Raw genomic sequence first — 19493 nt, 5'->3', positions numbered from 1 at the left:
ACATTTAATCAAAATTTTACCATGAAAAATGGAATAGAACTCCTCTGATTGCACAGAGATAATCAGTATGTAGATTCAGTCTCTGAACTGTAAATAATGTGATGTACTTCTCAAGATCTGGAGCTAGTACAGGAGGTGTTAGAGAGAGCAGATATATTTTTATCTAAGTGTAAACTAGTGTTAGGCAAAACATTAGAAATTATACCATTCACACTAGTTCTACAAACCAAATGGTTATCACTTAAGCTTTTCTACAATGTTTAAATTAAAATGATAAAATGTACTGTCATAAAACTCTTAGAAATAGTGGGTTTTGATGGTAGTTAATACATTTTTAAGGAGTTGACTATTATAAGAGTGCCATATATGTTCAGAAAATTTAAGGGGTAAGATTTAGAGTTTATTTTGTTTTTTTCTAATTAAAGTATCTTATTATTTTAAATTTTATAATCCTTTATGGTTTCATGTGTTAATTTTTTTAAATTCCATTTTTATTTAATTTTTTAAGGTATTCAGGTACTTCTGTGTGTATATGTATTAATATGAGTAGAAATCTTCAAATGAGATAGGTATATCCAAACATGGAATGCCATATTTTAAAAGCTATATTTACTAAAGGATGCCCTTATTTTTATTCTTTCTCAAACATGTTACTCTAATGTACTCTCATACCAGACACAGATTGTTTGTGATTTGATTATAAATTCTCAGCAGCTTAGAATTGAAATCTTATATATTACCCAGTCTACTCTCCTATCTAATGCTAGAATCACGTGAGAGGTGGCCATTTAGTTTTTACCTAGGCATACTTTTGAGACATTCTTTTCCTTTGATGAAATTTTCTATTAGAAAGTTTATATTGAGCTAGAATTTTCTTGTCACTTCCACCCATTGTGTTTCTGAAGAAACCAAACTCTTCTTCCACTTGACATCTCCTTACATATTTAAATACTGCTATTATGTTATATTTTAGGGTGTCTTTTATCAAAAGTGAAATATCTCTAGTTGCTTCAAGTAATCTTATTTTCTTTTCCTTTGTCCTAACTGGTAAGAAAGAGCCTAACTCTAACCCCACCTTCCACCCCAGCCACTGCCTACTATTAAAGAAGAGAAATTAGACCATTCTCAATAAAATCCAATCACCCAACACAGTGTTTGGTTCTTTATCTTTTCATTGTTTTTTTTTCCTTCTTTCAATAAGAACTGAACCAAAAATTATTAAGCACCAGTGATAAGAATCTAAACCCAGATAGTTGTACTGGAAATAGAAGGGAAGAGATTTATGGGAGAGATTGTCTAGGGGTGGAAGCAATTAATAGTTGTTTGTCCCTAACACCTGAAGTGGGAAAAATGATTAGCTGTAATGAACAAAGCTGATTCTGGCCAATTTCATTAGATTTATTATAGAGAGAGCCATCTGCATCTGGAGAAAAGACTATAGAGACTGAATGTGGATCACAACATTGTATTTTCACTTTTTGTTGTTGTTATTTGCTTGCTTGTTTTTTGTTTTTCATTTTTCTCCTTTTGATTTGATTTTTCTTGTGCAGAATGGTAAATGTGGAAATATGTGTAGAAGAATTCCACATGTTTAACCTATATTGGATTACTTGTCTGGGGGAATGGAGAAAAATTTGGAACACAGGGTTTTGCAAGAGTGAATGTTGAAAATTATCTTTGCATTGCAAAATTATCTTTTGAAAAATAAAAAGCTATTATTAAAAAAAAAAAGAAAAGAAATCAGATAATGTTAAAGAAAACACCTGGTAGGAGTAGAGAGGTTATGAGGAAGGGCAGGTTTTGGGAAGACGTATTACTTCACAAAAGCTGACTACAAGTAGCCTCAACAATTTTTTGTTGAGTTTGAAAGGTCAGAGAACATCCAGTTGAAGAAATCCAACAAGTTGATTATTGTTGTAGAATGCCCAACTAAGACTTTCCTCTGGCACACAAATTTACACCACACTTCAGTGAAGGATATTTCCACCTGTCCTTTTCTATTACCTATTTTTACCCTGTAGACATATTAGTGACAAATAACTGGGATTGAATTACCATCAAAGCCCATATTCCTTTAAAAGTGTCCTCTTTGTTCTATTCCAGATTGAAGCACATTTGGATACACTGATAAATGAGCAGGCATCTTATGTATTAACCAGATCAGGTCTGAGTTATATCTATAATACTGTACAGCAACATAAACCAGAGCAGGTAAGAGCATAATTGTTAAACAACCATTAATTTTTTGAAAGCAGTGGGTCATTGAGTTTCACAATTATAGAATTTTTTTATTTTTATTATTTTACCATTTTAGAATTGTGGGAACTAAGATTCAGATACATTAAATGCAATTTGACTTGGACTCTGTAGTGTATTCCTGTGACATGAATCTGGTAATATGGGTCAACTAGAATTTCTCTGTCATACTCTCAAAGCTTCTTTTTTTTTTAAATCTGCAAGCAAAAAAGAATTAAAAGTAGTATGGTAAAATAGATCAGGAACTAGAATATTGGTTAGAAGGTCTGGGTTCTAGATTTGTATCTCCAACTTCCTGTTACATGTGTGATGTTTGCAATTCACATGTGGGAAGCAGTAAGCAGTAAGTAGGAAGGTTTGATTGAGAATAGAATTCATGACAGGGAATAATATAGAATTAGCTTCAAGAGATAGACTGGGATCTTCTTGGAGAGGACTTTAAATACCAGACTGATAATTTTGTGTTCTATTTTTGAGGCCCTGTCAGTTAATCATCAAATATTATGAGCTTCTATATGTCAAGCATTGCACTAAGCATTACAAAGGAAAACTGAAACACAGTTCCTACCTTCAGGATGCTCACATTCTAAAGAGAGAGATAAAATACAACTAGCTATTTAAATATAAGATATGTACAGTATCAATAGAAAATAATCCCAGAGGAAAGACATTAGCAGTTTGGAGAAGGGGAAAATGGCTCTTACAGAAAGTGGGATTTGAGCTGACACTTCAAAGAAGCATGGGAGGTAGAGGTGAGGAGAGAAAACATTGCAGGAACTGGAGGCAGCAAATATTTTTAGGAATGGAATCAGGAGATGGAGTTTCATGTCTGAGGAACATGAAGTAAACCAGGATAGCTGGTATGTGTACATACACCTAGAGGAAATTAAGTACAAAAAGACTAGGAAGGTATGAGAGAGCTCAGTTATAAAGCACTTAGAAATGCCAAAGGATTTATATTTGCACGAGGAGCTAATAGGGAGCTGCTTGAGTTTATTGAGTGGGGCAGCACAAGGGAATGGAGGAGAGATACACATGGTCAGGCTTGCACTTTGGTAAGATGATCATTTTGGCTCATGAATAGAGAATGGAGTGGAGGGCATGGAGTCCAATCAGGAGGTTATTGCAGGAGCCCAGCCATGACAGCATAGGCTGTCCAGTAGGATTTGACTTTGTGAGTGAAGAGAAGGGGAACATAAAAGAGAAATATTGGGAAGGAGGAACTGTCAATATAAAAATAAAATGGATAAATGGATCATTCAAGGCAGCAGGAAAGTATGACAACAAGGTTGTGAGATGCTTGCCTGGCCAAAGTCATGCCTTTTGTAGTAATAGGAAAGTTGGGGGAAAGGGACGATTTGGAGAAAAACTGTGGTCTGTATTGGATATATTGAGTTTTAGTTTATCTACAAAGCACCCTATTTGAGATAAAGAAGAATCAGTGAGGTTAGAGCTCAAGAGATAGCTATATCAATATCTAAATCTTGAAGTTATCTACATAGAGATGATAACTGAATCCTTTGGAATTGATGAGTTCAACAAAGCCTGTAATACAAAGGGAGAAAGGGAAGACCTTAGCAGTATAACAGAGTAAATAGAATTCTGTTCTTGAAGAGACCTGGGTTTAAATCCTGCTTCTGCCAGTTACCAACTCTATGATCATGGGACATTTAATCTATATGAACTTCAATTTTTTCATCTATTAAATGGGGCTTATCTCTAAGACCTAATTAACCAAGCTTTTTTGAGATGACTATCAGGTACACAAATTGCTTTTCAGAAAATAAAGCACCATACATACGTTAATAGCGTAGCAGTAGTAGTTGTTGCTGTTGTCAGCAGACCCTGCATGTGGAGTACAACTCTCACTTTTCCGTTTCTGAGTCCCTGGTAACCTTGAGACTTAGAATATTTGATAGATTTGATTCTTCTTTTGGATAATATCTCATCTGGCTCAATTAGTGATAAAAATGATAAGAAAATCAGCTAGTCAACCAATTCATAAGACTTATCTAGACTATTTCAAAGTCCGATTCTTTTTGTACAGCAAAACAACTGTATGGAGATGTATACATATATTGTATTTAATTTGTACTTTAACATATTTAACATGTATTGGTCAGCCTGCCATCTGGGAGAGGGGAAGGAGGGGAAAAATTAGAACAAAAGGTTTGGCAATTATCAATGTTGTAATTACCCATGCATATATCTGGTAAATAAAAACTATAAATTAAAAAAAATTATGTAGAAATCTACTTTGTGTTAGACTTGTTGCATGATTATTAAGTTGGATTCTAATCCTAATCTCCTCCTCACCAAAAGTTTGTGTCCCTTTCATTGGATTTTTTTTAATAGAAACAATTCTATAGTACAAATGAACAAAAAAAAATAGAATTTGATATATGAAATATTGTTTTTGCAAAAAAAGTTTTTAAGACTACACAAAGTTCACAAATCAAAATCTATTGGAATTTGCATTATTTAAATCTTTAAAATGCATGATTATTATAACCTGGCCTAAGAGTGGGCGTTATGAAACACGTTTTTCTTTAGCTTAGTGATCTTCCAAGATGTTTTGTTTTGTATTCTTTCTGGTAATAAAGATAAGCTTTTCTTCAATTTTTCATAGAAACTGTAAAACTTCCTAATCCTTTCTAAAATTGAGTGTATTACATAGTAGAGTAGAATCAGATTGATTCTGTGAGGTTCTAGCTTTTTAGTTCAAATGCAGAAAGATTTTCTGTGTCATAGACTCTTTGCCAAAGTCTCACTCAGTGAAAAAGCACTTTGCTTAGAGATAGAGGTCTTACATTTAGATTCCCAGTTATATCATTATCACCTATTATTGGGCAAGTCACTTCACTTCTAATCCTTAAAATTAGGGGGTTGGAATCAATGAGCTCTCAAGTCCTTTTCAACTTTAGTTCTATGAGTCTATGATCCACATTCTCTGAACTCTTATGTCATTTATAATCTAAATGATACAATTTAGCATTTAATTTCATATTGTTGTGCATTACTTTGATTTAGGCCTATTATTTTGTCCCCAACAAGAATATAAGGTTTTTGTAGACAGAGGCCAAGTTTTATTAACTTTTCCTATCTCCCTTGGTGCTGAAAACGTAGTACTCAGTAAATGCTTTTTGGCTGATGACTGACTGACTAATTAGAAATGATTGTTATTTTACTAAAGGTAACTAGTTCAGAGTTTCTTTAAATAGGAGCCTCACCAGTGCATTTTAGTATTCCCTTAGAAACATTAACTTCTTAATAGAGAGTTTGGGGACATAAACATTTAATAAAATTAAGTTAATAAAGCTATATCTAATTGAAAATGAGAAATAAAAATAAAACAACTCTGAAATAATATAAACTGGAAAATAGTAATGATAAAACATTTTAATAGCAACTTTTTGGGAACGTTTTTAAAATTAATTGAAATACATTTGTAATAATCTTAAGTTATAGTTTCAACAAATATACCTAAATGCTTTGTTTCTGAATAGTTTCCTCATATTCTTTGTTTCCTTTGAATTATTTATTTAAATCCATTTTTTTTCATTATTTTAAACAACTGGCACTTTCTGACAGCATATATATAATAAAATAGAATCATGGGATGTAAATTATTTGTCCTATAACAGAAACTTTAGTAGATTAAATATAGTTATTCTAAGATATTAATTAAATAGATAAACCAGTTCTGTAATATAAATTATACTTACTAACATATGACTTACTTTAATAATTACCAAAAGTACAAAATAAATGGAAGAATCAAATCAGATTATACATGTATAAGTGGGATTGTGTATTTCTGGCACCTTACTAGTCTTTTATTAAAATATACTATTTCTTCTTTCTCATTTCACATTTTTATCTATTTAATGTTGAATCCAAATGAATTCAAGCCTATAATCTATTCCAGGGGTTCTAACTTAAAACTCTAGTTCAGGGATTCTTAATCTTTTTTAATGTCATGGACCCTGGACCCTTTTGACAATCTGGTGAAATGCATGGACTTCTCCTTTCTTAAAAATTTCAATAGTATTTTGCTTTTCCATTATCTGTGAAGATAGTTTTCAACATTCATTTTTCTAAGATTTTGAGTTATAATTTTTCCCCCCTCTCTTCCTAACCTTCTCCTTTCCCCAAGACAAAAAACAATATAACATAGGTTAAACATGTATGGTCCTTCTAAACATATTTCCATATGTCATGTTGTAAAAGAAATATCAGAGCAAAAAGGAAAAACCACAGGGGAAAAAAGCAAGCAACAACACTAAAAAAAGTACAAATAGTATGCTTCAATAAACATTTCCATAGTTATCTTTCTGGATATGGATGGAATTTTCAATCCCAAATCTATTGGAATTGTCCTGGATTATTATTAAGAAGAGCTAAGTCTATTATAGGTGATCATCACATAATCTTGCTACAATGGTTCTGCCCACTTTACTTAGCAGGCTTTTCTGAAATCAGCCTGCTCATCATTTCTTTTAGAAAAAATATTATTCCATTATCTTAATATGTCATAACTGTTACACCCCTATGGACTACTCTAACCTGGTAGCGCCCCTTAGAGCTACTCTTAATGCCCGTCCGTCGACAGCACGGCTAGGCCACACTTACCCGTCTTCGGGTACCAACCTGGATCCCATAGAGACAGACCACCATTAGGTAGGGGTGAAGCAAAAGAGAACTTTATTCTGAGATAGCACATATTTATACCCCACTGATGATATGGGGGAAAGGAGGTCCTCTAGGAACCTGGCATAATGGGATTGGCCCGAGAAGAAGGAGGGAGGCGTGCTAGGCTTTGAGAGCACTAAGGAGAGAGGTGTGGTACCTGGAGTCAGACACCACCTCATGGGGCTGTGCCCCACCTCCACCTAGGACTCGCCTGCACCTCTGAACCTCTCATCCCTCAGGTCCTTCCACATGCCTTGAACTGCATTCCTTACTTCTAGAGGCTTTTTAACCCTTACAATAACTTATTCAGCCATTCCACAACTGATGGGCATCCTCCCAGTTTTCAGTTCTTTGCCACCAGAAAAAGGGCTACTACAAACATTTTTGCACTTTTCTTTGAGTCCTTTTTCCCTTTTTATGATTTGTTTAGAGTACAGTTGCAATAATAAGATCTTCGCTTGCCATTTTTTTTTTTTTTTTTTTTAGGGTCCCTTAGCTAACTTGCCAAGCTTGGATTCAGTCTCACTGAAGGCAGCAATGGTAAGAAAATGATGAATTCATATAAAATCATTATCATTTGTGTTTCTTAAGGCTTTTCTCTTTAATGATGCTTCCCTTATAGATATAATTTGTTTCATATGAATTTTTTTTTCTTCCTTGATAACATATAGCATTTATATTGGTCTAAGAATAGTTATATAGCTGATATTTCATTGACTTGGACATTTTTATACTTTTATATATTACACAAACTGAACATCTGCAATATTTTGATATAAATTAGCACATTCTATTTTTTAGATAGTATTCTACTTTTAAATCTCCAGAACATAGCCCTAAAACAAAAATGATCTCTAAGACACCAATATTCAGAGATACATATGTGTGTATGTGTGTGTGTGTGTGTGTGTGTACACACACATTTATACACTGACAATTGTAATAACATAGTAGATAGAGCACTGGCCCTGATGTCAGGAGAACCTGAATTCAAATCTGGCCTCATACATGTAATACTTACTAGTTGTGTGTCTCTGGACAAATCACTTAACCCCAACTGTCTTGTAAAAAAAAAATTAAATTAAAAAAATTAATAAATAAAAAGGGGGAGGGAGAAAGAGCCTATTGTACAAAAATATTTAAAGCGACTCTTTTAGTAGTGTGTAGAATTGGAAAATGAGGGGATGCCCATCATTTGAGCATAGATGGAACAGATTGTGACACAATATTATAATGGAATATTATTGCACTTAAGAAATGAGAATCAGGAGGATTTCAGAAAAACTGGTATTTATAAAGACTGATACAAAGTGAAGTGAGCAGAACTAGGAGATTGTACAATTATCGTCTATGATTGACTTAGCTATTTTCAGCAATATCATGATTCAAGACACCTCTAGAGAAAGAACTCATTGAGTCTGAATATAGAAAGAAGCATATTATTTTTCACTTTTTTCTTTCCCTCCTTGTTCCTTCCTTCCTTCCTTCCTTCCTTCCTTCCTTCCTTCCTTCCTTCCTTCCTTCCTTCCTTCCTTCCTTCCTTCCTTCCTTCCTTCCTTCCTTCCTTCCTTCCTTCCTTCCTTCCTTCCTTCCTTCCTTCCTTCCTTCCTTCCTTCCTTCCTTCCTTCCTTCCTTCCTTCCTTCCTTCCTTCCTTCCTTCCTTCCTTCCTTCCTTCCTTCCTTCCTTCCTTCCTTCCTTCCTTCCTCACTTCCTTCCTTCCTCACTTCCTCTCTCTTTTTTTTTTCTTTCTTCCTTCTTTCTTGTGCAAAACAACTAATAATAGAAAATGTTTTACATGATTGCTCATATGTAATCTATATCAGGGGAGCAGAGTAAGGGAAGGTAGAATTTGGAACGGAAAACTTTTTTTAAAAAAAGATTATATAAAAATATTTACATGTAATTGGAGAAAAAATAAAACATTTTTAAAAAATGAATTGAAGTAGGATTTTAATTCTCTGATTTTGATGATAAGTTTATAAAATGGGGATTCAAACGAATATAATAAATATTATTGAGAGATTTTTATAGTAGGAGAAAAAGATGACTTATTTAGATTAGAAGATTTCATTTCCAAATTCTTTAAAAGAGATATCCATATTTGGAGCCTTTCATAGGAGATACACATTATCATTTATCTTTTTTCTTTTCTTTTCTTTTCAGGTTCAGTTTGATCGCTATCTCTCTGCTCCAGATAACTTATTAATGCCACAGCTGAATTTCCTTCTAAGTGCCACAGTAAAGTAGGTATTTTATACTTTAAGTAAGTTGTAAAAATTAAAGTATTAACTAGGCCCAAATTTACACTTCAGCATAATTTCTACCAAAATTGCCAGAAATTTAACATTATGGATATTACAGAATGAAATGTAATATCATGTCATAGGTTTACTCTTAGAAATAATCTTAAGAGTTATACAGTCACCCTTCAGTTTATAGATGAGGAAATTGAGATTCAGAAAATTATGTTTTTGGTCCATGGTCATATATGTATTAAGTAATAGGACTGGGAACTGAACTGTGCTACAAATCTATGCTTATTCCATTGCACCATTCTGCTTCTGTTACCTTGGGTTGAACTCCAAATATTCTCTCTGTTTGAAAGTTATATGGATAGATAGACAGATGATAAATAGAAAGATCAATAAATAGATATATTTTTTGCTAAGGCCATGGTTTCAGATTCTCATTCATAAGCAGATTTTAATGGAATGTAATGAATTTTGACATCATGTAAATCATATATTCATACTAGAATTATGGTATTTTGGTTGTGTGGATCTGAATAGCCACTGTAGAACCTCATTATAAAATATTTTAATATTATGTAATTTAGATATTTTATAGACTGAAAATATTCACCTAAAGGAGAGATGTGTTATTCCATCTGTACTTTGCATGGATAACATATCTGTATTACTGTGTTTATCTTTGGGAATCGCCCTTTCAAAAGGGCACTGATATTCCCAGAAAAGATAATCAGAATAGTAAAAGGACAAAAACCCACTATGAATAATTTTCTTATACTGAGACAATGAAATATGCTAACTTGATAAGCAGAATTGCTAAAAATTGGAAAGCTCAGAGGCTGAATATCCTTCTATTCAGAGTATTGTTTTGTTTCACCTATTGTATCTCTTCTAACCCCTAAGATTCTGTGATTTCAAAATACATTAACTATATCCAATTACATGGATAAAACATGGCACCACCTACAAAGAACCATAGTTTATCTATTGATGCCAGAGTTTTAAATTAGTTAAACAATATTTACCAAATACCTGTATTACTTGTTTGATTTAGAATCATGTTTGAAAACTGAGGGCCAGAATATATTAATTTGTAGTTTTACATTGACTGTGTGAATATGAGAAGATTCATAAAATGATATGATTTGGAATGGGGAAAATCAAATATGTTTTAGAATATTTAGAATTCCACTTTGAATGATTTGTTATATGAAGGTTTATTAAAATGATAATTTTTTTATAGCTATTTAACAGGAGAAGATTGTTGTGATTGGTGAAATCTGTCTATTGATTTGGAGTTTGGGTTTATATAAATTTATTTTAAAGTGATTACAGTTGTTAAATTACTATAACCACACAACAGAGTAGTTTTTTTGTCTTGCTACCTAAATAAAAATAATTAATTCTTCCTCTGGTTAGAATGATTAATGCTTAAATGTAAATTAAAGAGACTGGTAATAGTATGGGACATTTTAAGTGGTTATATTTCTTTCTTTAACCTCTGGACCCTCATTAATGATTGGCTTAAAGCCCAAACAGTTCCCATGCTGATAGTCTTTCGGCATTTCTAAAAGTTACATCTTTGCCAAAATTTTGTGAGTTATTGTCATCTGAGAAAAATGTTTTACATTGGTCAGACTGTACCTGGACTGTTTAATTCTGAGTATTACATTTTTTGAGAGAAATTAAGCAAGATAATATAGGCACAGATGAGGTTAGTGAAGCATGGGTTGTTTAGTTCTGAGTATTACATTTTTTGAGAGAAATTAAGCAAGATAATATAGGCACAGATGAGGTTAGTGAAGCATGGGTTCTCAAACTACGGCCCGCGGGCCAGATGCAGCCGCTGAGGACGTTTATGCGGGCCGCCGGGTTATGGCAAATGGGCTGAGGGGCAGAGACAGAGTTGAGTTTTTGTTTTTACTATAATCCGGCCCTCCCACAGTCTGAGGGACAGTGAACTGGCCTCTTATTTAAAAAGTTTGAGGACCACTGGTAAAGAGATTCAAAAACATGTCACATGGGCGTCTACTTTGTCAAATGAAGCTTAGAGTGAATGTATTCTATAAAAATAATATATTATCCCTTTATTATTTAGTGAAGACATTTACGTTTCCCATTTCATAAATTAAAATTAACAATTTCTGATGATCATAAAATATTTTTATAATTTTGAAATTCTTAGTTTTGTGATCTTGTACTTTGCTAATATATTTTAATGCTGCTATCATAATAGATAATATAAATTAAAATTTGTTAACAAAATCAAAGTGTATTGATTCCTCTGAAATTTTAAATGAGCTGATCTCTTTTCTTCATTTTGAGAAAAATTAAATGTCATCTAGAAAACTATTCTAAAGTGAAATTTAGTTAATAGTTATGGCCTCTACATTTTTGCCTAAATGAATAGAAACTGGAATAATTATTTTAGAAAAATATGAGAAATTCAGGGCTTATTTTGGTACATAAAACATTTTAGAAACATTTTAATCAGGATTTTTTATACCTGTTTTCTCATAATATGTTTTAATAATATATTTCTAATTGAAAAAACAATTGTCCTTATTTTCTTAACTTCAAGGTATATTTTATTTGCACAGTATATTAAACAAAAGGAAAGTTTATTTTAATTGAAAAATAATATTTTAAAATTATTTACTCAATGATAAAATGAAAATTAGCTTTGTTTATTTTCATATACCATATATCATTTCCCTTTCTTCTAATGATAATTTAAATAGAAATTGAATACATATGTGTGTGTGTATATATATATATATACATACATATATATACATAAGTATATATTATTTATATGAACTTAAAAGGGTTTTATAAGTGCTATATATTACTTTATACTTATATAGCTTTTAGATTTTCAAAGTGTGTTCTGCTTATTATGTCTTTTGATTTTTAGAACAATCCTTATAAGATAGATACTGTCATTATTCCCATTTTAAGGATGAGAGAAATAAGACTAGAGAAATTAAGTGCCTTGCCCAATTATACAGCTAGTGAGTGTCTAAAGTAGCATTTAGATCTAGATCTTCTTTACTCTTAATCTAGGAAAAATGTACTCTTGAAAATTGAGGGAGCTGGTCTACAGGATGATGTGTGTTTCTATAGTTTTGATTCCTCTGGGATATCATTCCTCTATCTTTTTTTTTTTTTTTTTTTTTTTTTTTTTTTGATTGCTCTCTAACTATCATTCATGCCATGCCTGGCAGTCAGTATCAAGTAAATGGGATAGACATGATTCAAAGTTGTAGAAATAGGAGTAGAAAGAGGGAAAATTGACTTTTAAAATTCCATAATTTGGTAGACTAGGATTAATCCGAGGTCCTGGACCTGTGATTGCATTGGCATAGGGAGCAAAGCTGAAAGGCGCCTTCTCTAAAATTTATAGTCTTAGAAAGTTGCCTCAAGCACTAAAAGACTCATAACTGACTGTTCAGTCCCAACTAGGATGTGTCAGAGTCAGAGCTTGAATCTAGATCTTCCTGGCACTGTGGCCAGTTCTTCATCCACTAGATCCACTAGACTTTCTTTTGTAGGATTTGGTAGAATAAAAACATAAGTTATTTAATATCCTCTAAATATATAAAGGAAATACAAACTTTCTTAGCCAGTTTGCCATGATAAGAATGCCTCCCTTTCTCATAGTATTCTTGCATTATTATTTCCACCAGAAATTGAACCTATTTTCTTCATTTACAACTTTCTTCCCTTTCTACCTTTGCTGTTTCTTTTATCACCTCCCTACTTGCATGGACTGTCCAGAGATTCTGTAAATGAAAGTAAAAAGGATGGAAAGTCCTAGATAGCAAATTACATGAACAAATCTTCTAATGCTTTATCTTTGTGTAAGAGTCATTCTAGCCCTTTAAAAAGCATACTGCACTATATTAAAGAAAAAAAGATTGTATGGCCTTATTATAAATATATATTCACACTTAAAAATTAGAGAATTGGATTAGATAACTTCTCAGGTTCCTTCTAGTTAGGATCCTATAATCCTTTTATGTGTAGTTTTGTCTTTCTCATTTTATTCCTTGAGAACAGTCATCCCACTGGCAAACTGAGTATCCTTGGAATAAGTGGATCGAGAAGTATCAGTAAAGAGAATGGAAGGAAGCAGGAAATGGATCTGAGTTCTGGACAGACTGCGCCCTCCCCTCTTCGATTGTTCCTCAGACTCACAGTCTTGGCGCTACCTTCTAGCCTCATTCTCACCCTCGTGTGCAACCTATTGGCAGGTTCTTTTGTTTGCCAGGCTGGACCAGGCATTGTCTCACACCTCAGACTGCAAGGCTCTTCTGCAGACCTTTCTGCCTTAAATCTCTCTGCCACCAGGCCTTCCATCATTGGGTTGGAAAATGAGTGTACTCTGACTTTGCCCTTCTCCTCAATTTCAATGGCTCCCAGTTAATTCTAGGATCAATTTTAAATCCCCTCACAACCTGGCCTCTTTTTCATTGTCTAATATTCTTACAATTTATTCTTTTTTACATATTCTACAATCTAGTAACACGGAACTTCTTGTTCTTCACACATTGCCTGTTCGCCCAGGCCTGTATTACTTTACCTTTTGAATTCCCTACCTTTCTTTAAGACTAATCTCTGAACAGACAATTCTCAGATGATGAAATTGAAACTATTTCCACTCATATGAAAGAGTGTTCCAAATCACTACTGATCATAGAAATGCAAATTAAGACAACTCTGAGGTATCATTACACACCTGTCAGATTGGCTAAAATGACAGGAACAAATAATGATGAATGTTGGAGGGGGGATGTGGGAAAACTGGGACACTGATACATTGTTGGTGGAGTTGTGAAAGAATCCAGCCATTCTGGAGAGCAGTTTGGAACTATGCCCAAAAAGTTGTCAAACTGTGCATACCCTTTGACCCAGCATTGTTGTTATTGGGATTATATCCCAAAGAAATACTAAAGAGTGGAAAGGGATCTGTATGTGCCAAAATGTTTGTGGCAGCTCTTTTTGTTGTAGCTAGAAACTGGAAGATGAATGGATGTCCATCAATTGGAGAATGGTTGGGTAAATTGTGGTATATGAAGGTTATGGAATATTATTGCTCTGTAAGAAATGACCAGCAGGAGGAATACAGAGAGGCCTGGAGAGACTTAAACCAACTGATGCTGAGTGAAATGAGCAGAACCAGAAGATCACTGTACACTTCAACAACAACACTGTATGAGGATGTATTCTGATGGAAGTGGAAATCTTCAACATAAAGAAAATCCAACTCACTTCCAGTTGATCAATGATGGACAGAAACAACTACACCCAGAGAAGGAACACTGGGAAGCGAATGTAAATTGTTAGCACTACTGTCTATCTACCCAGGTTACTTATACCTTCGGAAGTTAATAATTAATGTGCAACAAGAAAATGGTATTTACACACATATATTGTATCTGGGTTATATTGTAACACATGTAAAATGTATGGGATTACCTGCCATCAGGGGGGAGGGAGTGGAGGGAGGGAGGGGATAATTTGGAAAAATGAATTTAAAAAAAAAAAAAAGACTAATCTCAAATCTTAACTACTGCAGGAAGCCTTTCTTGCTCCCTATAACAGAGAGAGAGAAAGACAGACAGACAGAAAGATAGAAAGCCCTCTTATGTACATGATACATGGTAAGTGCTTAATGATTGTTGATTTAAATTGACTTGACATCCTTGGCTTGAATCCAGATAGGCAAGCAAAGCCCAGTACAATGAAGGCCAATAAAGATAGGGAGGAGCAAGTTAGCTTATCCAGAGTAATGCTAGTGAACAAGATTGTGATTCCAAATCCTCAGGCAAAACCCTTATCTTTTTCACAAGTTTTATACCCTCACTTTTTAAAAAAAAAAAATTTATAATTATAACATTTTCTTTGACAATACATATGCATAGGTAATTTTTTACAACATTATCCCTTGTACTCCCTTCTGTTCTGAATTTTTCCCCTCCTTCCCTCCACCTCCTCCCCTAGATGGCAGGCATTCCCATACATATTACATATCTTATAGTATATCCCAGGTACAATATATATGTGCAGAAGCGAATTTTGTTGTTGTTGTTGTTGTTGCAAAGGAAGAATTGTATTCGGAAGGTAAAAATAATCTGGGAAGAAAAACAAAAAAACAAACAAACAAACAAAAATGCTCACAATTTACACTCATTTCCCAGTGTTCCTTCTCTGGGTGTAGCTGATTCTGTCCATCATTGATCAATTGGAATTGGATTAGCTCTTCTCTATGTTGAAGATATCCACTTCCATCAGAATACATCTTCATACAGTATCATTGTTGAAGTGTATAATAATTTTTTTTCACATTATTTAGTATTCAGTGTTTAATAGACAATATTTTAATAAAGGTAAGTGAGAGATATTGAGAATATAACCTTAACTTTTGATGTTAATATCATAGAAGACATTTGACAAAGTCTCCTAAAAAACATCTCTTTGCTCATTGAAAAAGATGGAAGAATAGTTTTAATGAAGTTCTGGTTTAACCCAGTATAGTCATTTTAATAGTCATTTTTATATTATAAAAATAAAAAGAAGTAAAATGTGTCCTCTGTAACCAGAGACTTTATAAACAACACATTTAATATTCATAGGGTGCTTCATAAAGTAGGGACTACCCTATAGCTCTTAATTTTAGATAGCATTAACTATCAGGAATGTTACCCTGAGGGGACTAAAGTATCACCTTAAGAAAACCTTCCAGATTTGTCTCCTTCATTCTGTACCTCATCCCTATATTAAAACTTTTTAAAATATTGTAGTTGTTGGTCATTTAGGAGGATAGAATTGAGCACTAGAAGAGACCTTAAGATATAATTTAGTCTATTTTCATTTTAGAGATGAAAAAAACACTGAGGCCCAGAGACACAAAAAAGTAAATGACATAGCCTAGATTTGAACTAGAATTTTAACTTCTTCGTTTCCTTCTCATTAGCATTAAGTTGCCCTCTTAACTGTGATTCTGTAATAAGCTCTATTTTTCAAATCACAGAAACTGAATGTTAAAATAAACTATTTTTAGAAATGTTAGATTTATGGTAATGATAAAGATTGTATTATGTTGCTATGGCAACTAAATGCTAAAGTACTGATTAATGACAAGCACACTAGTTCTAGAAGTGAGAGTTCATTTCTCATCACAGCTCAATGCTTTAAAAATTAATTTAAAATAAAATAATTTTTGTGTAGTATATTTTAAGTATGAATAATATTATCTGCCTTTCAGCTTCATACTAATCATTGCATGAAATGTTTAACAGTTTTCTTAATAATGTAACTGAATATTTTTTCTGATACATTTTTATAACTATGTCTTTTAAACTACATGAATATATAAATTTATCTACCAACCCTATTCTGGGATTTACTTGTAATGGATTGAATAATTTTTCTTTTTGTTAATGCGCAATAGCAACTGATCGGCCTTTTCAAAGATTTTTTTTCCCTTTCTCATATAGTGAATCAACTATAGTAACTCCTACACCAAATAACATAAGGACATTTTAGCCACTCCTTCTGGATAGTAAGGAGATCATATGACAAAATATGAGTATCAAAAAGTATTTTAATAGTAGCAAAGGGGTACAGAAATGCCAACATACCTCTAGGACACTTTGTTATTTCTACTGAAGCTTTTTGAATAAAATATCACCATTGGAGACATGGCAACCTTTATTTAAAATTCCAGGCACAGACCCATAGTGCTCAGGGCAGAAAAATACAGTGTTGAGCTAAATTTGCCTTCTGGCTTGTAATCTAATAGGAGATTTACAAGCAGGTTGGTATCATTACCACTTCTCAGGGAAAACTACTTAACTAACATGTATTCTCCTCTGCCCATCCATTAGGTGACAAGAGGACAGATGTATTCCCTCTTTTTAGAAACACATGACTAAGCTAAGGCATCTGTTTGCTGCTAGTTGTCAAATCGGACTTTAAATATGAGAATTACCTGACAATAAAAACTATAGAATCTTTACTAATTCTATTTATTAGAAATGATGAATAACTTATAATATAAATTTATTTCTTGAATATTTGTAGATATTACAAAGGTGAATTTTATCTAGGCCCAGGATTATAAATTGCTATTTTTTTATGTGGCAATAACACTTGTAAATTATTCTCATCCATTAAATAACATTAGTGACATTGTTGATTCCATGTGCTGTTTTGAGGATATGGGAGAATGTGCCCGCCCTAATTATCTAGAAAGTACTGCCTCAACATCTGTATATATATATTATATATATATAGCCTTCGAACTTCCCAGGCCAGGATGTACCCAGAAAGAAATTCCCAGAATCTGGACTTTAGGTGATTCTTGAGCTACAGGAAGAGCATACCAGCCTACTTGCTACTTAGCAGTTTGATAGGACTGCTCTCCTTCTTCTAAACCAGAGAATTTTTATTCCTGCCAAGGGCATTTGGATATTTATAAAATCATTGGAGATCACACAAAATTATCAACTTAAAGAACTCAAGCAGTGGGAGTTAGTTATCACTTGTGGTTGCCTTGGCAGGGCCAAACCAAATGATTTCATGGGACTTATACACATAGCCTAGAGGCTGGCCGTTCCTCATCCTTGTTTTAAACAGTGTGGCTATTTCCCTTCCCTGGGATTCCATTTCTTTTCTTTTCTCCTTTTACCATCCTAAGACATTCATATAAATTTGCCTTTGGTTACCTTATCCATATTACTTAATTCTTACATACCTTCCCTTTCAGACTATGTGGGACCAGAAATTTTAATTGAAGGCTAAACTTTTGTTTTTCTCTCACTACTCTAGTTCCCCTTTCCTGATCAGAAACAAAATTTCATAATGAAGTGAGACAGTCCTCCCATGAGGATTATCAAAGAGAAGGTTTTCTATTTAATTTTAATGGTTATGGACTTACTGACCTAGTAGAAGGTTTGACTGGCATAGTAATTCTATAAGCCTAAATGGCTTTCTTCTGCTCATTTTTTGGGGAAGAGAGGAAGCCAGAAATAAAAGTTAAGCATCAAAAACAAGAAGAAATTACATTTATACAGGTTTTGTATTTTCATACATATTAGCTCATTTGATCCCTCACAGTTTTACAGATGAGGAAACTAAGGCTCACAGGTATTAATTACTTATCCAATGTGCGACTGAATGAGAACCTTAGAACTTGAATCTAGATCTTTTTTTGTGATAACTATATTGCATCTTATTAAATGGAAGAAGTCAGAAAAGGAAGAGGCATAATGGCATGGCTATGATAGAAAATGCAGGTGAATACAAATAAGCGGGGAACTCATATATGCTAAAGTAACACCACTGAAAATTAATTTTAGAAAATTTTACTTGCTTCATTAGGCAGTTTAATATATTTCAGTAGCCAAAATATATATATATATATATATATATATATATATATATATATATATATATATCTCATTTCTGTTGGTGAGTCTCTTGGAATAATAAGCCTCTTTACAATTAGCCATATCTGAAACTTTTCCCATTTGATAGACTACTTACCAGAGTATGTATTCTGATGACATTGCCTTCAAGAACTGAGGCTTAACTGTATGTATAGCTGAACTCAACCTTATTATATTTTTGTTTTGTTTAAATTTATTAAATCATTATTATTTCTTACTATGTCATTTTACCTACATTATGCATTACATAGCCTTTTGTATGCTAGTTTGGTTAGCCACCATATATAAGATGGCATAGTAGTTAGAGCACTGGTATTGGAATCCAGAGTACCTGAGTTCAGATGAGGTATCTACTAGCCATATGACTCTAAACAAGTCATTTAACTCCTGTTTGCCTCAATGTCCTCATCTGTAAAATGGAGAACCTTACCTCTCAGGTTCTCAAGATTAAATAATTTGTTAAGCACTTTTCACAGTGCCTGGCACATAGTAGGTGGTATTACAGAATAATGATCATGGTCAAGTCATTTGGCTGTTGAGGGCCACAGTTTCTTTATTGGAAATATGAAAAGTTTGAACTAGCTCCCACCCAGTTTTACATTCTGTGCCTCTATATTCCAAATAATATGTTTACAAAATTCTAGAACATTCTTAATTGGGGATTTCCTATTATTAAAATTTTAAATTTTTAAAATGTCATAATCTCAGTATTTATGGAATGGATTCATCCTTCTTAAAAAATATTAGCAAGTTCTGTATCAGACTACATTAATAATTCAGTCCTATTGTTTTATGGCTTTTATTTCCTGGATGATCATAGTTTTCTATCTCAGTGTCATT

General features: G+C 33.1%; 1 protein-coding gene across 1 annotated transcript in view; it reads left to right on the top strand.

Annotated features, from left to right (window-relative positions):
* The window catches only part of COG6 (component of oligomeric golgi complex 6), a 115715-nt gene that overhangs the window by 94691 nt on the left and 1531 nt on the right, over nucleotides 1–19493 (top strand). The window contains 3 exon segments of the mRNA XM_074304848.1: nucleotides 2104–2211; nucleotides 7435–7488; nucleotides 9113–9192. Of these exon segments, the coding sequence (XP_074160949.1) occupies nucleotides 2104–2211; nucleotides 7435–7488; nucleotides 9113–9192 (242 nt within the window).

The sequence above is a fragment of the Sminthopsis crassicaudata genome, chromosome 3 (genome assembly GCF_048593235.1).
Source record: "Sminthopsis crassicaudata isolate SCR6 chromosome 3, ASM4859323v1, whole genome shotgun sequence".
NCBI lineage: Eukaryota > Metazoa > Chordata > Mammalia > Dasyuromorphia > Dasyuridae > Sminthopsis > Sminthopsis crassicaudata.
Note: the sequence above shows the minus strand (reverse complement) of the source record. Positions and strands in the feature narration are given on the sequence as shown.